General features: G+C 44.3%; 1 protein-coding gene across 1 annotated transcript in view; it reads left to right on the forward strand.

The window, feature by feature from the left end:
- The first annotated feature begins 1,163 nt into the window (after positions 1-1,163).
- tfap2d (transcription factor AP-2 delta (activating enhancer binding protein 2 delta)) overlaps positions 1,164-22,392 on the forward strand; it is a 120,813-nt gene continuing 99,584 nt past the window's right edge. Inside the window, exons 1-3 of the mRNA XM_072499646.1 lie at positions 1,164-1,315; positions 1,720-2,217; positions 5,083-5,143. Of these exons, the coding sequence (XP_072355747.1) occupies positions 1,277-1,315; positions 1,720-2,217; positions 5,083-5,143 (598 nt within the window). The 5' untranslated portion in view covers positions 1,164-1,276. The remainder of the gene's footprint in view (positions 1,316-1,719; positions 2,218-5,082; positions 5,144-22,392) is intronic.

Raw genomic sequence — 22,392 nt, forward strand, 5'->3', positions numbered from 1 at the left:
ACGGTAGTTACTGAAACAGTAAAAAATAGTGGGCTATTTAATAACCGCGTCATCATAGATGGGAGTGTCGATCCGTCCAATTACCGCGTTCACACTCAGTAATAAGAAAGGACAACGTTTTCATTTTATTGTGATCTCATTTGATACATTCAAGTCGGAAAAGTTCCGGCAAGTTGACCGAAGTCTTCTTAAAATGTGAATGATACCGCACTTAATACAATTACACAGCTAGATATACCAAACACAAGCATTAGTTTATTTGTAGCAGTATGAAAATATAACGAAAATCGGTGAATTGAATTAAAATTGCAGGACGTGTTAAAGATGATAAAACTTGAGATAAATATGAAATACCCATGTTAATAAGAACCCTAGGCGAGGTTTAAATCATGAGTAATAATATATTTCCTATCCACTGCCATATGAGAAAACCAATCAAAATCAACAAAGTTAAATATATGCAACACTCCCGGTTTTGACCTGGTATAAATGTTTTTCTTGGTTTATTTTTTTTAAACGTGTATTTCTTGCTTTAAAGCTAATAATCGCAGAGTTTTGTTTGAACACAAAACTATCAAGTGTTTCTTTAAAATGTCAAATATATCGGAGCCATTATGTAGTGAAGCCATTATGTAGTGAGATAATTCTGGATATGCCACATTCGTCCGCATCGCTAACAAAACTGGGCGTTTTCGTTCCAAAATCATTGTAGCCACATCACTTTTCAGAATAATGCCCATTCAATAATGCCAGGTTTTGTATTTGGCTATCGCGGGTGAAATCTTTACTTACTTTAAGCAGGCATGATGCTATAGATCCGACAAAAAATATCACTCCTCGCCTGATGCCTTCGAAAATTGCAATAAAGGCTGACAAGATTGGGTATCGCAAATCCACCGTTACCGGAGAAAAGGACGAAAAACTCCCCTGTACAATTAAACAACTTAGAGCCAGCTCGGCTGTGATGAGGAGAAGATACTATATTTATTCCGCGTCTCCAGGGATGCAGCGCTTCTGTCTATTGTCTTCCCAGTTCAATGCTGATGCTTAATTTTCAAAACTTATATATTACCAAGGGACCTACGCCATCAGTTAAGAAAAAAAAACCCGACAAGTACAAAATGTGATACAGGCAGTTGCTTTTGTGCAGAGGAACCGTTATTTCGCCTGGAATAGACGGAATTTTCTGGGGTGTAGCAAGAGAATATCATTTTGGGGGCAACTTGAGTGTCTTTTTCTGAACCTGCTCGCACTGAAACCTCTCTTTGGATTGAACATGTCAACAACGTTCCCGGGTCTGATCCATGATCCCGAGGTATTTTGATTACGCTGACGATATATTGTTTTTATTACATTTCTGAAGCTGTTGTGATCAATTAAAAGTTACCTTTCCTGGCTTTAAGAACACATTTATTCGTTATGACATCTGTCGCCAGTGACATTCGTTACAAGGCAACAGTTGCCAGAATGGGAAAAAAAATCTTTTCCCTAAAAAAAGATGGAAAGTTAAGGAGCCAGATTTCGATAAAGCGCCGTGTGTTGTTTGAAGGGATTTGAACGTTTTTCTTTGGTAATGGATAGGTTTAAGACGTTTGCGGTTGCAGTTTCTCGAAGGCTTTATAGTGTTTGAGCGATTGGGTGGAGCGATCGCATTTTTGTACCTGGAAGGTATAGGAAATGTCAAACCAGATTTGTTTTCTATTCTTTTCTTTTTCTCAGATACGTCACGATGGATCAAACAGCTATCGCCTGATGCAGCTGGGATGTCTGGAATCAGTGGCAAACTCTACAGTCGCCTATTCATCCTCATCCCCTTTAACGTACTCGGCGAATGGAAGCGATTTTACTTCACCTTATTTTTCCTCCAACCATCAGTACACCCCTCTCCACCACCAGTCCTTCCACTATGAGTTCCAGCACAGCCACCCGGCAGTCAACCCAGATGCCTACTCATTGAATAGCCTGCACCACACCCAACAATATTACCAACAGATCCACCATGGAGAGCCTGCAGATTTTATCAATCTTCACAATGCCCGCACTCTCAAATCCTCGTGCCTGGATGAGCAGAGGCGAGAGCTGGGCTGTCTGGAAGCTTACCGCCGGCATGACCTGTCTCTCATGAGCCATGGCTCCCAATATAGCATGCTCCCAGAACAGAGACTTCTACCAGGTCCAAATCTAGGGCTACAGCCTCCAGGATCTGATGACATGCAGGTAAAATTAGAATTAATACTAATGATCGAGCGGTTCCAAAATGCCCAATAAGAAAATATGGATTCGTTGTTCTTCCTCGCGGCTTCAATTTTCAAATCCTGTCGATTTTGGGTCCGCTTTATATTCCCACCCTCTCCCCCAAGAAATGAACTAGCCGGTGGTCTTTGTCTGCTCTCGCTAGTCCAGAAAGGAGCAGAGCAGACAAAGATTGCGGCAGTCAAGCTAAAGCAACTCACAACCAATGGAACTGACCGGCACAATGCACAACGCCATCTCATTGGTGTTGATACATTTCCTGTATCGCTGTCCAAACTCTGAACAAAAGATAATATTATAACTTTAAAAAGTTCATTTCTGATACCCCATAAACAACCGTGGTTTCTCTACCATGGAATTAGTCACTTAGCGCCATTGACTTCCAATGGTGGACAATACAAACAGAACCGTAATAAGTAAGAACGGCAGTGTGGCGAACATAATTATATAGCCGTTATTATGGCCTTTCGTTTTGTCATTCTTTAATATCAGCTGCTCCAAAGTTTCTTAAAAACACAATCCTGAAGTGTAGCTGCCCTCTGCGCCTGCCATGAATATTCAGCTCGTCTATTTTACATTTTACCTATTACTTACAAATAAAATATACTAGCTGCTCGATGGACATTCCTTGCTGTGTAACGTGTCCTCCAACTCCTCCCAGGAACTTTCCGAATCTAACTGCATGAATAGAAAGCAAATAAGGAAGTGACATTGAAATGGTCGAGGGAAACAAAAGTAAACGCGCTCCAGCGTGGTTTCAAAATAAAGCGAAGATGAAGGATCGGGTTTTGAGAAATGTTTATTTCACGAAATAATTAAATCAACCCCTTCATTCTAAAAAAAAGTACTTTTTTCCACCTAATTTCGGAGTCTGTATTTTGGGACAGGTTTGCTTTCAAAATACTGAACCCCACAAACAAGCTGCAATTCACATCATTCTCGCTTTTTAAAAATTGTATTTCTAATGGGTAACATTCGAACATTATACTCACGTTAAATTCCGCTTAGATTTCTTGTTTCCCGCCTGCAGGGCTGATGTTCCTCATTATTTTTAATGACCAGTACAGTAAAGTAAGACTTTGAACAAGGCTTTCCGAAGATACCACGCCCGCTGAAGTGTTCTGTGCATTTCCCTCTCAGACACTGTATATTCAGCGCACACGATATTTAAAAAAAACTTATCTCCTGCATCAGGAAGGACATTAAGACGATTAATGCACGTAAAACGTGACTTTCTCCGTTAGTTTATCAAAGCTAGGGCAATAAATGAAACAGCAGAATATCAGACCGAAAACCAGAGGATCGAGTTGTGGTTCCCATTAGAGAGAAGTTCTCAAATTGGGGCTTGGAAAACCTTAATTCAATGCAAGGCATTCTGTTCAACTAAACCCCCTTTATTTAGTCCCCCCCCCCCTTTACTCAGCACGTCTGGTGCTGAATTTTATACGTGTACATTTTTGGCTCTTTTTCTGCACACAAAGCGTGGTGTTTTTTTGTTAAAGAAAGGATTAGGGAATTTGCAAGCGGGAAACAATAAGAAAATGCAATGCGCGCGAGCACCGTAGTTTATCCAATTTTCGACTTTATGTCACCCAGCTATTTACTTATGCAACGTCATCTGACCAGAGGAGTTGTTCCCTTTCTTTAAAAAAAGAAAGGGACATGTGTAAAATAAAAGAGAGAGCCGAGTGAAAGGCTTATCGCAAACGGACATGTCTGTTATCCGCCTAAGTTTTGGTTGTTGTGTGAATTCTGTGGTTAAAAACAACTCAGTTCTGTTCCTGCAGTCCTACTGCCGGCCCATCCGCAGAAAACGCCGGCTTCCAGTTTTCTGCTCGCATCCTCGCCAATTTGTTGAACTCAAATTGACTGCTTAAACAGTTGAACAGATGCAAACGCTCTTTCGGCAGTGGACGTATCTTTGAGCTCCCTAAAAAGATTTGTTCTGGCGAACAAAAGAAACTGTCACACCTTTTCCCCGTCACGAGTTTAATTTATGCTTGATCCAGGAGTTTTTTTTATATTGATTTTATAATCACTTTAACCCCAGAACATAAGGAAAAAAAGAGCTGTGAGTTTCTAAAGGTTTACACGAGCGCGTCAATCGAGCTGAAACAGGAGAGAAGGAAAAACCGCAGCAAGGCAAATTCGAGCGGTCTTTAGTATGCGACACCTCCCTCAGAATTCTTTTCAAACTTCTCCATGGATTAGACAGGCCAAGGAGCTTTATTTTTAGAGAAATTGGAAATCCGTGCGTAAACAAAATAAATGTTTATCATTAATATATAAATAGTAATTCCAGCCCCCAAACCGTAAAACCAGTTCAAGCTTCCGTGGATTTATGGATTTAGCTGTGATCTGCCTGTTAATGTCCCTGAATTAATTGTACTTTTGGTGAAGGGGAGAGTATTTCACCGAATTAAAATGCTTCATTTGGCTGAAGGATTCGACCGAAGATTGTGCATTTTGCTAAACAGGCGGCCTGGCAAGAACTAGATGTAGCAATGCTGTCTATTTTTCATAAAAGTATATTTACCAGTAAGTTTTCCTGGTTAATGAGATATATAATTAAACGTAGAATCTTCTATAATCACGTCCAGGCCAGATGTTTGTGCAATATATGGGTATGCAAAAGACCAAAGTGGGGGGCAGAAAAATAGATTTTGGTTGGAGAAAAAAAAAAGATGAGATTATGAAAACCGACCCAGAAAGGAGAGGTGAGCGCCTGGCAACATTAAACCTTGTCGGCGATCTTTTGATGAAATGGTAGACGGTTCATTTGTTTTAATAGCAGCTTCCTTATCGCGTCTTTTGTGTTTTCATTTGTAGAACTCGGTAGAGGCACAGTGTGGATTAGTTTTAAACGGTCAAGGTGGTGTAATACGGAGAGGTAAGTCATCTGTCTCAATGTTTCTTTGGTGTATGACAAGATAGCGATGGCATAAGTGCTTTCCCCCAGAAGTGAGCCGGCCTTTCATGCGGATGCAAACCGCACTACCTTTTATCAGCCCTGAAGTGGCATGGGTAGCCAGCCGGTTGTCACAGGGAGTAGAGAGAACAGCAAAAAACACAAATATACGCTCTGAGATCTTGATCTGTTCTGCTGTTGCGGAAGGATTGCCCAGACTCTTGGAAATCAGACCGGAACCAACAATGTTATAATGCTAAATATCTGATTAGCCGTAATTTGAAGAGCAACTGGAGGTTGTTGCAGAACTGGCAAGCGACCCTTTTTTTTTTGGTCTGCAGAAGGATGTGTTTTGCTTTCAAATTCACTCGGCTGATGTTGAATGCTCTGTAACCCAGTTGGGAACATCACTGACATCACCTGGCATTTAGTGCTGGTACATTTCTTCAAACAACTGGAGTTGTGAGATAGTACCTACTTATAGAAAAAGACCCCAAAAAAGGGTCAAGTGAGGAGCAAATGGTCTAAAATTAAGTTGATTGTTGCTGCTGTACAACGGAATGAATTAAACTTTCAGAGCACATTCTGCTCTTTCTACCATCGTGAGGCAGCAGATAATGTTACCGAGATGTGCATGTCTCAGTCCCAAAGCCTAACTGCGAATGTGACAGAAATTGGCTTTCCACGTGTCCTACGCTTGGTGATGTGGAGGGATGTCCTGTTAAAAACGAGTTGAGAAAAAATAACATGAATTTAAATTAAGATATATTTGGTTTACTAATTAAAACAGGAAATATTAAAAATCCCAGAATAGCAAGACTTTTCATTTTCATTATTGCAATATTTTGAAAGAATTCAGCATGGAAACCTTAACCGTGACGGATTTCCCAAAATTGTAGATTGCATCTAAGTTACTTGGAGGAGCCTTATAAAAAAAGATTTGCAATCCCCAAGTATTTAAAAAAAAGACAATTGCGGTACTTAGAAACGTCATGAAATCTGTGTGCAAGTTAGTGGAATTATACTCGCCATGGAACTGGCAATTTGAATTTAGTATTGAGCCTTTCAATATGAAAGTTTGAAGGTTTGCTGACCTTGAGAAGTTTCTAACACGTTGTCCAGAGAAGAACTCTTGTCATAGTGCTTTTAAAATAGTTTGAATCTACAAATGACTTCTTGTTTTAAAAATCGTCCAATGAAGTAGAGAAAACATGTTTAGATGATTAATATTTAGTTGCAAAATACCTTCTCATGTAATATGCAATGTAATATGAAATTGTAAGATCTTAACAATACATGAAATAATCATTATTGATTACACCTATTATTAACACTACCGATAATAAGGAATACTTCGTTTTGTACACATTTGGCGCATCGCTTTTCATTGTAATGGCCATTTTTGCAAGTACCTCATTAGCTTTTCTGGTATTTCACGGCTGAAGTGGCTATTCGTGACTTGTGCAAATTAAATGCCATTATTCTAAAAATTGTTCGTATAATTTATACTGATTTATAGTAATGTTGTCTCAATATATTCAGAAATAGGGCCCGAACAAAAGAATATCAGTTGGTGCTGAAAACAGCTCCCTTCGCTTTAATCCTTATTCACCTCAAGCACCTTTCAAACCATCATATATTTTCCGGTGAAAATGTTGCGTTGTATTGGCTAATGATCCGTATTTTTTTAATTGAAATTTGGAATAATCTTATATCCAGTGTACTAAACAAAAACACAGAAATCGGCGGGACGCTGATTTTGCTTAGAGTCCCGAACCACAAAATGTGAATTCAAACCGCCTATGAATTCTAAAAGTCCCTACCTTAACTGTGTTCCTGTTAGCCTCGTGTTTATCTCAGCTGAAACATCCCATATAATATTCAGAATAGGCGCCGCGAATCTTGAATTCTTATCCTTTTAATATTTCCATGAGGACTGTTATGATGTTAGCCAGGGAGTTGTTAGTCAACCTTAGTAGTTTTGTTTGCGATCGAGCAGAGTAATCTTTTGCTGTCTTTCTTTGGGCTATTGGACTATGTTGTATGACAATAAATAAGTAATAGTTCCTTAAAGGCCGTCAAATCTGGATGATATTTATCTTGAATTTCTAAAAGCTGCTTTAAGAGGAAGGGAGAATGCTAATGATCTCACACATCAATGCCAGGAATCGCTGACTCCCTTTGGATTTGCCTTTCTGAGACTGGGGAATATGATTCTGTTTGAAGCACCTATCCACTCTGGTGCCCCAGAGCACAACTGGTGTTCTTTCTATCCACAAAAGACATAACCTTCTGAAACCGAAAATCACACAGGTGCCTTGCCGACATCAGTGCCTCACAAGATTCTTTTTTTGGGTCAACAATTGGAAGTGTTGAAAGTCCACTCTGCAACCATAAAGAAGCAGGATGGAGCTTATTCTCATGAAAGATGTATGGGGCAGGCTGTGGCATTGTCTATGTCCGTGAAAGAAACCACATCTATGTAAAATGAGAAACATGTCAGCCATGACTGAACGGCGTAGCAGACTCGATGGGCCGAATGGCCTAATTCTGCTCATGTCTTATGGTCGCATGATCTTACAAAATCCACATATGCTGCGCTCATCGATGTTTGAAATGAATTTGACCTAGCGTCTCTTGCAACACATTAAGAGCACTGCAAGCTATGGGACTACGTGGTCAAGTCTGGATTTTACGCAGCATGTGTATTCCTGATCCAAGGCTCACATAAATGTAGAAAGGAGACTGAGTGACTATTTCTCACAAAAGTGGTGCCTTAAACCTCATATCTCCCCTCGAGTGGGTGATAACATTCCCAAGGCAGGATACAGAAACGAGCAGGGGATTGCTCACGAATGTCATAGTGAATATTTATCCCTCAACCAGCATCATTAAAAGAGACGATTGAGTAATTAGCTTATTGTTGTTTGTTAGATGCTGGGACCTGCAAATTTTCTGTCATATTTCCTGCATTACGACAGTGATTATACTTCAAAAGATGTTCATTGGTTGTAAGGGGCTTTGGGGAATCCTAAAAGGAGATCATAAAAGGTGCTATATAAATTCAAGTTCTTTTCATCAGTGCTATATTTGATGGCATCACAAAAAATGGTAAGAAGTCTTACAACACCAGGTTAAAGTCCAACAGGTTTGTTTCGAATCACTAGCTTTCGGAGTGCTGCTCCTTCCTCAGGTGAATGGAGCAGCGCTCCAAAAGCTAGTGATTCGAAACAAACCTGTTGGACTTTAACCTGGTGTTGTAAGACTTCTTACTGTGCTCACCCCAGTCCAACGCCGGCATCTCCACATCATCACAAAGAATGGCATTGGAAATGTGTCCCGTGTACTTTTGAAAGAATGGTTGTGCTTCTTGGCAGCCATGCCTTGCAATGAATTATCCAATGAGATAAGGTAATTGGTTCATCACTGGGTTAAGTATTGCTCCACTGTGTCTCATGCAAAAAGAATGAAGGTATTGATTGAAAAATGCAAGAGGCATCAATTCCAATGTTTACCCACATTTGTTCCTGGGAGTTGTGGTAAATGCCAACTTTAGTTTGAATACAATTCTTTGGGACTATGCCGAGGAGGGGTGAAGTATATTTTAAACCTTCCCTTCTCGTGAGTCATTCGGATTCATCGGATAAATCTGTAAGAATATTTGAGGCAGTGACCAGGAAGTTAGACAAAGGACAACCAGTGGGCATGATCTATTTGTATTTCCAGAAGGTCTTTGACAAGGTGATGGACAGGATATTGCTAAATAAGATAAGAGCCCGTGGTGTTAGAGGAAAGGTACTTGCATGAATAGAGGATTGGTTGACTGGCAAAAGCAAAGAGTGGGGATAAAGAGGTCCTTTTCAGGATGGCAGCCAGTGACCAGTGATGTTCCACAGTGGTCAGTGTTGGTACCACAGTTATTCACGATATAAAGGAATGATCTGGAAGAAGGAACTGAGGGCATTGTTGCTAGGCTTGCAGATGATACAAAGATATGTAGAGGGACAGGTTGTGTTGAGGAAGCAGAGCGGCTGCAGAAGGACCTGGACAGCCTACCATAGTGGGCAAAGATGTGGCAGATGGATACAATGTAAAAGAAGTGTGAAGTTGAACACATTGCTAGGAAGAATGGAGGCATAGACTATTTCGAAATGGGAAAAAGCTTCATAAATCAGAAGCATAAAAGGCTTAGGAGTTCTAGTTCAGGATTCTCTTAAGGTTAACATGCAGGTTCAGTCAACAGATAGGAAGGCAAATGCAATGTTAGCATTTATGTTGAGAGGGCTGGAATACAAGGGCAGGTATCAACTGTTGAGGCTGTATAAGGCTTGGTCAGACCCCATTTGGAATATTGTGAGCAGCTTTGTGCCCATGTCTAAGGAAGCATGTGCTGGCCTTGGAGAGGGTCCAGAAGAGGTTCACAAGAATAATCCCCAGAATGAAGGATTTGTCATATGATGAGCTTTTGAGGACTCTGGGTCTCTACTTGAGGGAGTTTAGAAGGATGAGGGAGTATCCCATTGAAACTTACAGAATACAGAGAGGCCTAGATAGAGTGAACTTGGGGAGGATTTTTCCAATAATAGAGGCGATCCTTTAAAACAGAGATGAGGAATTTCTTCAGCCAGAGGGTGGTGAATCTGTGGAACTCTTTGCCGCAGAAGGCTGTGGAGGCCAAGTCACTGAGTGTCTTTAAGATAGAGATAGATAGGTTCTTGATTAATAAGGGGATAATGGTTATGGGGAGTAGGCAGGAGAATGGAGATGAGATACATATCAGCCATGATTGAATGGCGGAGCAGACTCGATGGGCCTGATGGCCTAATTCTGTTCCAATGTCTTAGGGTCTTATTGTCCTAGGGTCTTATCAATAACATAAAATTCCAATGCAAGTTAAGCTTGTGTTACATAAGACACATCTCCAAATGATCTTCCTCCAACCCTCATTATTGCTGGCCATGCAAATGGCCCACGCATGAAGTTCGTAACTAAAACATGGACAGAGGAATCCAATCTCAGCCAACTCAACACCCTAACACCCCAAATTCCTTCACCCAGAGAGTGGTGAATTTGTGGAATTCATTACAACAGGAAGTAGTTGGGGCCAAAAATTGTATGCTTGCAAGAAACAGTTGGATATAGCACTTGGGGCAAAGGGGATCAAAGGATATGGGTGGAAAGTGGGTTTAGGCGATTGAGTTGGATGATCAGCCATGATCATAATGAATAGCAATGTAGGCTCAAATAGCCAAACGGCCTCTTCCTGCTCCTATTTTCTATGTTTCTATGTAACAGAGTTTGGGAGTATCTAAGTCATGGCAATTGTATACCTGAACTTAAGTTAACTTCGGTTAACTTGAGTGTGTGTTTCCATGCAGAGTACAAGTGCACCTTCCATATGGATATAATGTGAGAAAATCATTATCATGTTTAAAGGTCTTCAGCTAATGTAGAATCCAAATGTGTGGGCTTCCCAATTATTTGGATTAAAGACCTTTTGAAATAACAATGAGCATCTACAGCTATCAGACATCCAGCTGACTGTGAAAATAAAATCACTGGCTTCTGTCAAAGTTCCATTGAATAAATTTGAATGGGAAATATGATACTTGAGTTAATACATTAAGACAAACTGAAATCTTTTCCTCAAGACACTGTCTTACTTCTGTTCACTTACTTTCGGACACCTGTCCCCAGTTATTAGACATAGACTTAGTGCATAAAGCCATAAGGTTCAAAAAGAATCATTTCTCCATCTTGGAAGTGCATATCTTAGGTTAGCCTCTATTGAAGAAATGTTGAATTGATAGTTCTCCAGGCTTATTTTATTTGAGTTGTTACTTTTCCACAGTGTAATTTTGAAAATAAACTTTTACACTTATTCCAAATCTATATTTTAAAAGTAAAGACTTGGTATTATTGTGGTATAGCACTGATGCTGAAATCCCTCTGCTATCCCTTTCAGTTAATGGTGTGCAGTGTTTAGCCTGAAGCCGCACTCTCCCAACCATCAGAACCAATAATCTTTACATTGCATAGTGCCCCAGTATCGATAGCTTCTCTTGCCTGGGGCATCTGCTTTGATATGCTAATATTTTTGAGTACCAAATTCAGTAGAGATCATATTAATGTTGTTCATACGGACTGGTGCTTCACTTAGATGAATATTCAGATCTTCTGCTTTCAAAAGAAAACCATCTCCTATTTACTGAAGTCGCATCCTTTCTGATCATCCTTGGTACTAACAATTCATCTCAACTTTCTAAAACCCTAACTGATCAGGCTTAAGATTGGATCTTTAATTAAGAAAGGTGCTTTTGTTTAAAATTTCAGAAATTAAACTTGACAGCAGGCGTATTTTGAAGGCATATTGCTATTGTGCAGCCATAAGGGATGTTAGGTGGTCTATACTCCAATATTTTTGCTATAGGGGTAACAAAGTGACATTTGGTCCATGTGTTCTTTTTAAATCTTGATGGCAAATTCCTAAAAAAGCTCCTGATTCGCCTTGTGATCATTCAGGCTTGCTGCCCCAGGCAAATTCAGCAGCTTAAACACTACTATAGCCCCTGGGCCATGCAAAAAAGACCAGACTGCCGGCAATAGCACTTTTCGATTGCTCTTGGCAACATAATATACAAACTACTTTGAATCAAAACAGTTTTGGAATTAATATGAGTTGAACCCTGCTTGCTACTCTGCACTTTATGAGTGTCTGGCTTGTGAAATCATTCCAAGCATGGATTTTACGCCTAGTCATGGAATAATGCCAGATCAAATCTAATTTCAAACTCGTACCATTTATAATTCAACAACACTTGTTAGACCCAAAGTACTTTATTTTCCTTTTCATTTTGTTCTGTGTTTGTCCCTTTTAAAGGAAGAGCCCACATCTGGTTTGATTTACAAAGTATAATTTCACTTTTACCAACAAACATTCGCCAATGTTTTCTATCTTTTTTATTTCATATTGTATGTAATTTCTTTTCAAATTTAAAGATTTTGAATACAGTCTTCAAAAAGCAGTTTTATTTTATGTGTTGCTTCATTCTACAAATCACTTCAGAAGAAGGAATGTGAATTTACCTCATGTGTAAGTGTTGCATGTTATGGTCTGTCTTCCTAGTATTTGACAGGGAGACGTGCAATTCAAGGAGTTATCCCTTTTATTCAACAATGCAAGAAGCTAACAATTAAGAAAACAACAACTATAATTAAAATTTTTGATTTGCAAGTTATTAAATATGGTAATGCATTTCCAAATGCTTTGCAGTCTTGATGATAAAAAATATTTGCCTTACTTTCAATTCCCATTGAGTACAACATTCCAATCATTAGATGAGGATGAATCACAATAATTTTCTCAAAGTATCTGGACCTAAATGTGGCAACAGTTTGATGCACATATCAGTTTTCTCAATGTGTTGAAATGTGTTTGAATACCCAGGCTTTAGGGGTAACATGTGGAAGATTTGTTCGTATTAGCCTTAATTAGCATTAATACAGAAGTTTGTTTTCTTCATTCATTTTTCATTCAACAAGTTTGTAAAGTAATGCACGTGGCCCAGATTTACCCCAAAAATAATATTTTAAGAAGCAGGTTAAATTGCAAATTTCATTCACATTAAAACAAAATAGCCTTGGCAATAAGTTAACTGGATTCTTCATTTACAAAGGCATCATACCATAGTTTGATGTATGTGAGAGCAAGCAAACACTGCCAAAATGAAGGAAATGTTAACAGTGATATTTGTGATAATCAAAGTAACACCATTGCAATCCCATTTATAAATAAGTGCCACGTGTATTTTTAAAATTATATTCAGGTACCTAGAAAAGGTTACATTTTTAAACAAAATGATTGTAATTTTTAATAAGTTATACCTGAGTGGCCTGTTGTGTATATGGGTTTGTGTTTGTGTGTGCGCACATACATGTGCATGTATGTGCGTAGAATATCAGGAACAATACTAATGGAAACCTTTCTCTAAATAAGTTAATTACACTGAATGGAAAATACATAAGAGGAAGAATTTTCTAGCAAGTACATTTGCTCATAAATGCTTTAAAAATTAATTTGTTTATGACACTGTTTAACTTTGAGACCAGAAAAAAAAATTCCCCCAAAGAGATTAGAACCACTGGGTAGATTATCTAGTTTTAACAAACGTCAGAATTTATAAGAAAGACTATAATTAGTTAAGAGAAATTAAATATCAATTCAATATTCATTACTTTAAAGCTGAAGATGAAAAGGAATACATTAAAATATAAAATAAAATGTTTCCTGCCATCTTAGCTTCGAATTTTGGAATTCTTTATTTGCATGGGAATATTTAACCAAAGAGTCGAATTCTATCTTTTTTCAAAATGACGTTTTCCCTCCCTAATTAGCTGGACTGCTTCGACATTGCAGTCACACTTAGTCAACTTTACTAATATAATCTGGTGCGTCTAATATGTTCCACACAAAATTGTGAGATATTTATAAGTGATGTAATTTAATTTATAGAAATGAAATTATTGTCACTTTTTTGACATTTTCTTTTGAAACAAAAATACATATTTGTTTAATACAAGGACGGGGTAAGATTTCTCTGGAGTGAGTCTATTAATAATGTCAAAATGATGCTGCAAAGATACCTCTGATTGTTATTTCCAGTGAAATCATACATAGAGACTTCTGGATGTTGTCATAATTTATTTGAAATAACAGATCAATTTCCTTTTGATGTCAATGATGTGATGAACAAATAACAGTCAGAGGAAATATTTTTGAATATTTTTAAGGCAGAGCTCGACAAATTGATGATAAGCAAGGGAGTGAAAGGTTACCGAGGGTTGGCAGGAGTGTGGAGCTGCGGTTGTAATCAGATGAGCCATGATCTTATTGAATGGGTGAACAGGCAGGAGGGGCTGAGTGGCCTCCAGCTGCTCTGAATTTGTATGTTCGTATGTTCCTTCAGCTTTTAAATCAATCAGTTTCTAAAAGCACTGTAGCTTTATATTGTCGTTGCTCTGTAATGCTAAGATGCCAGGATCTATCAAATGACATTCTGCTGCTGTTAACTTTGGATTGTATTTTGCATTTTTTGGGGGGCGGCTACTTTCACATACATGGATAGCTCATATTGCATAATAGGCACAGATTTATTTCCAACAGGTTTCATTTAAAAACACATTGCTGTAGAGATGCATGAGAATGAGGATGCAGCATTTTACATATCATCAGAACGCTCCAGCCTCCGTAACTTAGCAGATGTTTTAAAAAATTGGCATTTCAGTTATCATTTTCTCTACTGAAAATTGATTTTATTTTTAAGACTGAAGAGCGATGATGTGGCATTATATTGCTCCAATATGTTATTGATTTGGGATGGAATGGAGGAACTGGTTAACACACTGTCCCTTTAAATTCAAGTCTCTGGCTTCAACTCTAACCAAGGCTGAATTCAGAAGATGCAAAGGTTTCCTTTACCATCATGATAAGTTAAATCTAAAATTAATTTTGGCATCAGAAATTGGAGCAGGAGAAGACCATGGTTCGACGAGTCTATCCTGATATTTAATACAATCATGGCTAATCTTTTGCCTAAACTGGGCATGGGTAGTGTGCTTATTGGAAGGATCAGTGCAGACCTTATGGGCTGAATGCCCTCCCCCTGCACTGTAGGGATTCTATGATTCTACAGGTTCTATTATTCCCACCTACTTGCTGTATCCTTTGATTCCCAGAGGGAACAAAAATCTCTCTCAGCCTTAAATATATGCAAATATGTGGCATCCAAAACCCTTTAGCGTAGACATTTACAAAGATTTGCAACCCTCTGAGTGAAGAAATTTCTCCATACCTCAGTCCTAAATGAATGGTTCCTTATCCTGAGACTGGGCCCCCACATGTTTGATTCCCCAGCTAGGGGAAACAACCTCCCAATGTCTACCCTGGAAACCCCTTCAGGTACTTGTATATGTTAGCAATTATACTTCTCATCCTTGGAAACTTCAAAAAATAAAGCTCAATATTCATAGCCTATCGTTCTGAACAATCGCCTCCACTCAGGAACCAAATCTGGAAATCCTTCATTGTACTCCCTCCAAGATTATTCTTCATTAAATATGGTGTGCATAGCATAGTGCTATCAGGTGTGGTCACCGCAAAACCCTGAAGCAGTCTTCATCCAGTTCCTGGCTGGTGTCACACCACAGCACAAAATTGACTCTCTGGTTGAGAGAGGTCATAAGGATGTCAAGTGTGTGAAATAGAAATATCATATTGATACAGTTGGAGATACCCTTCTGTGATTAAACAAAGTCACATTGTGGCAACAAAGTAGAGGAGACTTTCCTCAACATTTGATCTGTGCTATTTCTATCCTGAGTGTGCTGCACTGACCAAAAGGGAAACATGTTTCATTTCCTAATGTTATTATCATAGACTTTACAGTGCAGAAGGAGGCCATTCGGCCCATCGAGTCTGCACCAGCTCTTGGAAAGAGCACCCTACCCAAGGTTAACACCTCCACCCTATCCCCATAACCCAGTAACCTCACCCAACACTAAGGGCAATTTTGGACACTAAGGGCAATTTATCATGGCCAATCCACATAACCTGCACATCTTTGGACTGTGGGAGGAAACCGGAGCACCCGGAGGAAACCCACGCACACACGGGGAGGATGTGCAGACTCCGCACAGACAGTGACCCAAGCTGGAATCGAACCTGGGACCCTGGAGCTGTGAAGCAATTGTGCTATCCACAATGCTACCATCCTGCCCTTTACCGTGATAAACAAATCAAATTACCAAAAATGGAAACATAGGCACTTTGTATCAGGATATTTGAATGCCAAGTGGAGGGTCCATCATCTGCGATTAACTAAAAAGGTTAAAGACAGTGTTAAACTAAGTACTTGCATAATGATGACGGGCAGGTCAGAAGATTGGAAAGAATGTCAAAGAGTGCCAAAATAAATTGATAAGGAGGGGAAACCTAGAGTACAAGAAAAAGCCAGCCAGTAACATAAAAGTGGACAATATGACTTTCAATGGGCATTTAAATAAGAAAAGAGTTTTTAAAAGTGTACATCGTACTATAGGAAGTGCACCTGGACAATTGGTAATGGAACGTAGGGCTTTGAAGGATTAATAAAATTGTTTAGCGTAGCGGCTGACAAGTTCCCAGGTCCAGATGGACTTCACTTTAAAGTCTTGAAAGAAGTGAATAATTAGATAGGTGATGCATTGGTTTGAATTCTCCAAATTTCCCTAGATTTGGGGAAGCTTCCATTAAATTGAAAGATTCAAAATGGGGAGACAGAATACCGGAAACTTTCGGGTAGTAGTTAGCCAAACGTCTGTCATAGGGAAAACATTAGAAACTATTATTAAAGATTTCTAACAGGGCACGAGGAAAACAAATCAAGGCAATTAGGCAGTCAACCTGGTTTTGTGAAAGGAAAATTATGTTTCACCAATTCTATGGAGTTCTTTGAAGGAAACACATGAGCTGTGGATAAAGAGGAACTCAGTGGATGTACGATAGTTAGATTTCTAGAAGGCATTTGATAAGGTGCCACATCAAATGTTATAGTGTAAAATAAAAGTTCATGGTGCAGGGGTAACATATTGGCATGGATTGAAGATTGGATAGCTAACAGGAAACAGAGAGTTTGCATAAATTGATCTTTTTCTAGTAGGCAAGATGTGAGGAGCGGTGTGCCACAGGGTGAGAGCTGGGGCCTTGACATTTTACAATTTATATAAATGACTTGGATGATGGGACTGAAGGTATGGCTGCTAAATTTGCTGACGATACTAAGAAAGGTAGGAAAAGGTAAAGAGGCACGGCAACACGGTGCTTAGCACTGTTGCTTCCCAGTGCCAGGGTCCGAGGTTCAATTCCCAGCTTGGGTCACTATCTGTGCAGCGTCTGCACGTTCTCCCGTGTCTGCGTAGGTTTCCGTCGGGTGCTTCGGTTTCCTCCCACAAGTCCTGAAAAACGTGCAGTTAGGTAATCTGGACATTCTAAATTCTCCCTCCGTGTACCCAAACAGGCGCCGGAGTGTGGTGACTAGGGGCTTTTCGCAGTAATTTCATTGCAGTGTTAATGTAAGCCTACTTGTGACAATAAAGATAATAAAAATATAAAAGTAAATTCTGAAGAGGTACTAAAAAGGCTAGAATAGGACATATATGAGATAAGTGTGGGCTAAAATCTGTCACGACTATATAGTGGGAAAATGTGAAATTGCCCATTTTGCCAGCAAGAATAAAAAATAAGTTTATTATCTAAATGGTGAGAGATTGCAGAGCTCTAAGGTGTAAGGGAATCTGGGATTCCTGTTGCATGAATCACAAAAGACTAGTGTGCAGATAAGGCAAGTACATAGGAAAGCTATTAGAATGTTATTGTTCATTGTGAGCAGAATTAATTACAGTTGTGGGGTCACTATGTTTTGAACACAGGGCATTGATGAGACCACACTGTAGTATTGTGTACTGTATTGGTCTTCTTATTTAAGTAAAGATGTAAACATGTTAGAAGCAGTTCAGTTAAGGTTTACCAGACTAGTATCAGAAATGGGTGGGTTGTCTTAAGAGGAAAAGTCGGAGAGATTAGGGGCAAAATTCTACGTTATCGGCGGAAAGTCCGCCGATCGGCGCAAAAAACGGCGCAAATCCGACTTGCGTCACGTCGGAAAAATGGGTCAAAGGTCTCCGGCCCGAAATGGGCTAGCAGCGACATAACGGGATCCGCGCTTGCGCAGTGGTTCACGCCGTGCAGCGTCATACGCGCCGCACGACGTGACGGCTCATAAGGCCGCGCTGCTCCCCCCCACCCGACCGGAACACCCGACCGCAACACCCGACTGGATGGCTGGCCGCCGCTCAGCCCCGAGGTTCGAGTCACGGGATGTGGAGGCGCTCCTGGACGCGGTGGAGCAGAGGTGGGACGCCCTGTATCCCGGGCACGGCCGCAGAGTTGCCCCACGCCACAGCTGGCGTCTGTGGAGGGAAGTGGCAGAGGCCGTCACCGCTGCGCCCCTGACACCACGGACAGGCACCCAGTGCCACAAGAAGGTGAACGACCTCGTCAGAGCAGGCAGGGTGAGCCTCCCCCATATCCCCCCCTCCCCCATATCCCCCCTCCCCATATCCCCCCTCCCCCATATCCCCCATATCCCCCCTCCCCCACATCCCCCTTCCCCCATATCCCCCCCTCCCCCATATCGCCCCTCCCCCATATCCCCCCTCCCTCATATCCCCCCTCCCCCATATCCCCCATATCCCCCCTCCCCATATCCCCTCTCCCCCATATCCCCCATATCCCCCTCCCCCATATCACCCTCTCCCCATATCCCCCATATCCCCCTCCCCATATCCCCCCCTACCCCATATCCCCCATATCCCCCCTCCCCATATCCCCCATATCCCCCCTCCCCATATCCCCCTTCCCCATATCCCCCGTATCCCCCCTCCCCATATCCCCCTCCTCCATATCCCCCCTCCCCATATCCCTCATATCCCCCCTCCCTCATACCCCCCTCCCCCATACCTCCCCATATCCCCCCTCCCCATATCCCCCATATCCCCCCTCCCCATATCCCCCCTCCCCCATCTCCCCCATCTCCCCCCTCCCCCATATCCCCCTCCCCCATATCCCCCTCCCCCATATCCCCCCTCCCCCATATCCCCCATATCCCCCCTCCCCCATATCCCCCATATCCTCCCTCCCCCATATCCCCCATATCCTCCCTCCCCCATATCCCCCATATCCCCAAGTGAATCCAGCCCTAACCTTAACCTTTGCAATGCACGCGCAACCGATGGCATGCATTCATATACCTGCCTAACAGTGTTGCCTTTTACCCCTGCCACCCCCCCCCCCACAGGATAAGCGCGCACACAACAATAGGGAGCATGTGAGGACTGGAGGAGGCCCCGCTGATGAGAGGCCACTGACCGTACACGAGGAAAGGGCCCTGGAACTGGCTGGCGGACCTGAGGACCGGGAGGTTGCTGATGCAGAGGTCGGGGGCGTAGTAGCAAGTGAGCCACCGACAGCCCGTCCCCATATCCCCCCTCCCCTATATCCCCCTCCCCCATATCACCTGATCACTACCTGATGTCTAACCATGCATGCTTCATTGTGTATCGCAGGACCAAACGTCCAGGCACCCATCCCCGCAGATGCAGACCGCCCACAGGATGTCCCTCGGACGCCACGGGAGATGGAGAGACCCGGACCCTCCAGCATGCGACGCCCGCAGGATGCCCCTCGCACACCACGGGAGACGGAGAGACCCGCACCCTCCAGCATGCGACGCCCGCAGGATGCCCCTCGCACACCACGGGAGACGGAGAGACCCGCACCCTCCAGCATGCGACGCCCGCAGGATGCCCCTCGCACACCACGGGAGACGGAGAGACCCGCACCCTCCAGCATGCGACGCCCGCAGGATGCCCCTCGGAGGCCACGGGAGACGGAGAGACCTGGAGCAACAGGGAGACGACACCCCCGTCACGTGCGGGAGCGACCACCCAGCGACGAGGGGGGCAGCCGCAGGCCCCCGTCACATCCGAGCCAGGACAACACTACCCGGGACAGCACTACCCGGGACAGCACTGCCCAGGACACCCCTAACCGGGACAGCACTACCCAGGAAGACGAAATACCGGACAGTGACTCAGAGTGGATGGGTGGAGACGAACCCCCACCCCAAAGTGCCATGGACTCAGAGTGGGACGAAGAGCACGACACAATGCCACTGCTGTCACCAACACCCTCCACCATCGCAGAAACACTTACCTCGGTTGGGCACTTTAGTGATGAGGCGTCTGGTACACTCACTAGTGCGCACAACACAGCCGTCCCGGTACAGCAGGTGGAGGTAGGAGCAGCAGAGGGGCCGGGCGGTCGGAGGGCAGCCCAGCCCAAGCGAACATCTGCCGCCCAGATGGATCCCGGGTTCCTGGAGTTACCACACCCACCCATAGATCCGATGCAACCACCGACCCGGAGACGAGCGAAGAGGGTGACGGCCGGCTTGCGGCAGCTGCAGTCGCAGGTGGAGGAGTCCACCCGCGTCCAGGAGCTGGGAGTGGTGCCGGTCATGCGTGCCACCCAAGCTGACACCGCACGGGTGGCATCCGCGGTGGAGGCAATGGGTGCGACGGTGTCAGACATGGGGAACGGTTTGCGAGGCCTGGGGCTTTCTGTGCAGGCGGCGTCTGTGGCCCAGGAAATGGCTGCCCTCTCACAGGAGGCCATGAGCCAGTGCCAGCGCCAGATGGCAGAGGCGCTCAACGCCATAGCCCAGTCTCTGCAGGCCATGGCCCAGTCTCAGCAGGCCATGGCCCAGTCTCAGCAGGCCATGGCCCAGTCTCTGCAGGCCATCGCTGAGGGCATCGGCGCCAGTGGCCATGTGCGAGCCGGCGTCGCACTGTCACAGACAGGGTTTGCCAACCCCCTGGGCTCCATGGCTGCAAACCTGCAGACCCCTGTCGATACCAGCACGGGCCTCCAGGACTGGCAGCGCCAGATGTCGGGGGGGCGTCGGATGGCCAGTCCGTTCGCATCCCCCACCCAGGTAGAGGCCTGGGGGCCATCGGGCACCCCGAGGGAGGAGGAGGTGGTGTGGTCCGTCCCGGCTCCCCCTGTAGGGGAGGTCCCGGTACACCGCGACACCTCGGACTCCCCCCCTTCCGTCCCAGGTGCATCGGGTGGGCAACGGGCAGGACAGGCTGGCAGCTCGCCATCCCACTCGCCCGGGCCGCAGCCTGGCCCATCTAGGCCAGGACGCCCCAGGAAACGGCTGCCAAAGGGATCCAGTGTCAGAGGGCAGGAATCACAGGAGTCCACCTCCAGTTCTGCTGTACCATCTGGGGAACCACGTAGACGTAGTCAAAGGGCCCGTAAGGCCAAACAATTAGACACTGAGTAAGTTGGCATGGGTGTAGGGCACAGATGAGCTTTAGGGGCTAGGGCACGTGCATGAACTCCTTTGGTTATTAAATTCAATGTTACACCTACAGAAGCTGCCTTTGTGCTCTGTCCAAAGCGTGCGGGGGTGTCATGTACGTTGAGCGCAAGTGTGTGTGTGAGGGGTGGTCTTACCTCAGCCCCAAGTGAGTCTGCCCCGTTCCCCCTGGGCCGCCATCAACATCCCCCCGGGCAGAGGACGGGACCGTGCGCTGCATTGTCACAGCTGCATGCAGGGATGGTCCGGGTGGATGGTGGTACTGTGGCCATGGGTCAGACATAGTCCAACGATGTAGAGCCAGGAGCTCACCGCAGGGCGGGTTGTCATCATCCTCCATGGCTTGCAATAGGCACGCGTCCACCCGCAACTGTGTGAGCCCGGCCATTGTGCCGCAGGTGGATCGGCAATGGGGGGGGGGGGGGGGGTGGCGTGCATGCGGGTGGGGTGGGTGGGGTTGGGGAGGGGGGTGAGGGTGCTGGGTGGGTGGATGGGTGGGGGGTGTGGGTGGTCGGCTGTTGCCATGGTGTGCGGTCTGTGGCCATACTACCCGATTCCCACGCCCATCTAGTCAGTGAAGAGGGCGGCTATCAGTCTGTCCCGTGCCAGCTGGGCCCGCCGGTAACAGTGGACAGCCACCCGCCTGTGTCTACCCCGTCTGCCCTGACCATTACCCCCATCCCCCTCATCTGGGGAGGACTGCGCCTCTTCCTGCTCCTCCTCCAGTCCGCCCTCCTCTGCCTGCGGCACATCGCCCCTCTGCTGGGCTATGTTGTGCAGGACGCAGCACACCACAATGATGCGGCCGACCCTATCTGACCGATACTGGAGGGCGCCCCCAGAGAGGTCCAGGCACCTGAAACGCATCTTCAGCACGCCAAAGCACCTCTCTATCACTCCCCTTGTCGCTACATGGGCATCATTGTAGCGGTTCTCCGCCTCATTGCGTGGCCTCCGTATAGGCGTCATCAGCCACGATCGCAATGGCTAGCCCCTGTCGCCCAGCAACCAGCCCCTCAGCCGGGGATGGCGTCCCTCGTACATGCCGGGGATGGATGACCGCGACAACACGTATGAGTTGTGTACACTGCCTGGGTAACGGGCGCAGACGTGCAGGATCATCATGCGGTGGTCGCAGACCACCTGTATGTTCATCGAATAGGTCCCCTTCCTATTGGTGAACACGACCCTGTTATCTGCAGGTGGCCGCACGGCGACGTGCATCCCATCGATCGCGCCCTGGACCATGGG

Source organism: Scyliorhinus torazame, chromosome 4 (genome assembly GCF_047496885.1).
Source record: "Scyliorhinus torazame isolate Kashiwa2021f chromosome 4, sScyTor2.1, whole genome shotgun sequence".
NCBI classification, from domain to species: domain Eukaryota; kingdom Metazoa; phylum Chordata; class Chondrichthyes; order Carcharhiniformes; family Scyliorhinidae; genus Scyliorhinus; species Scyliorhinus torazame.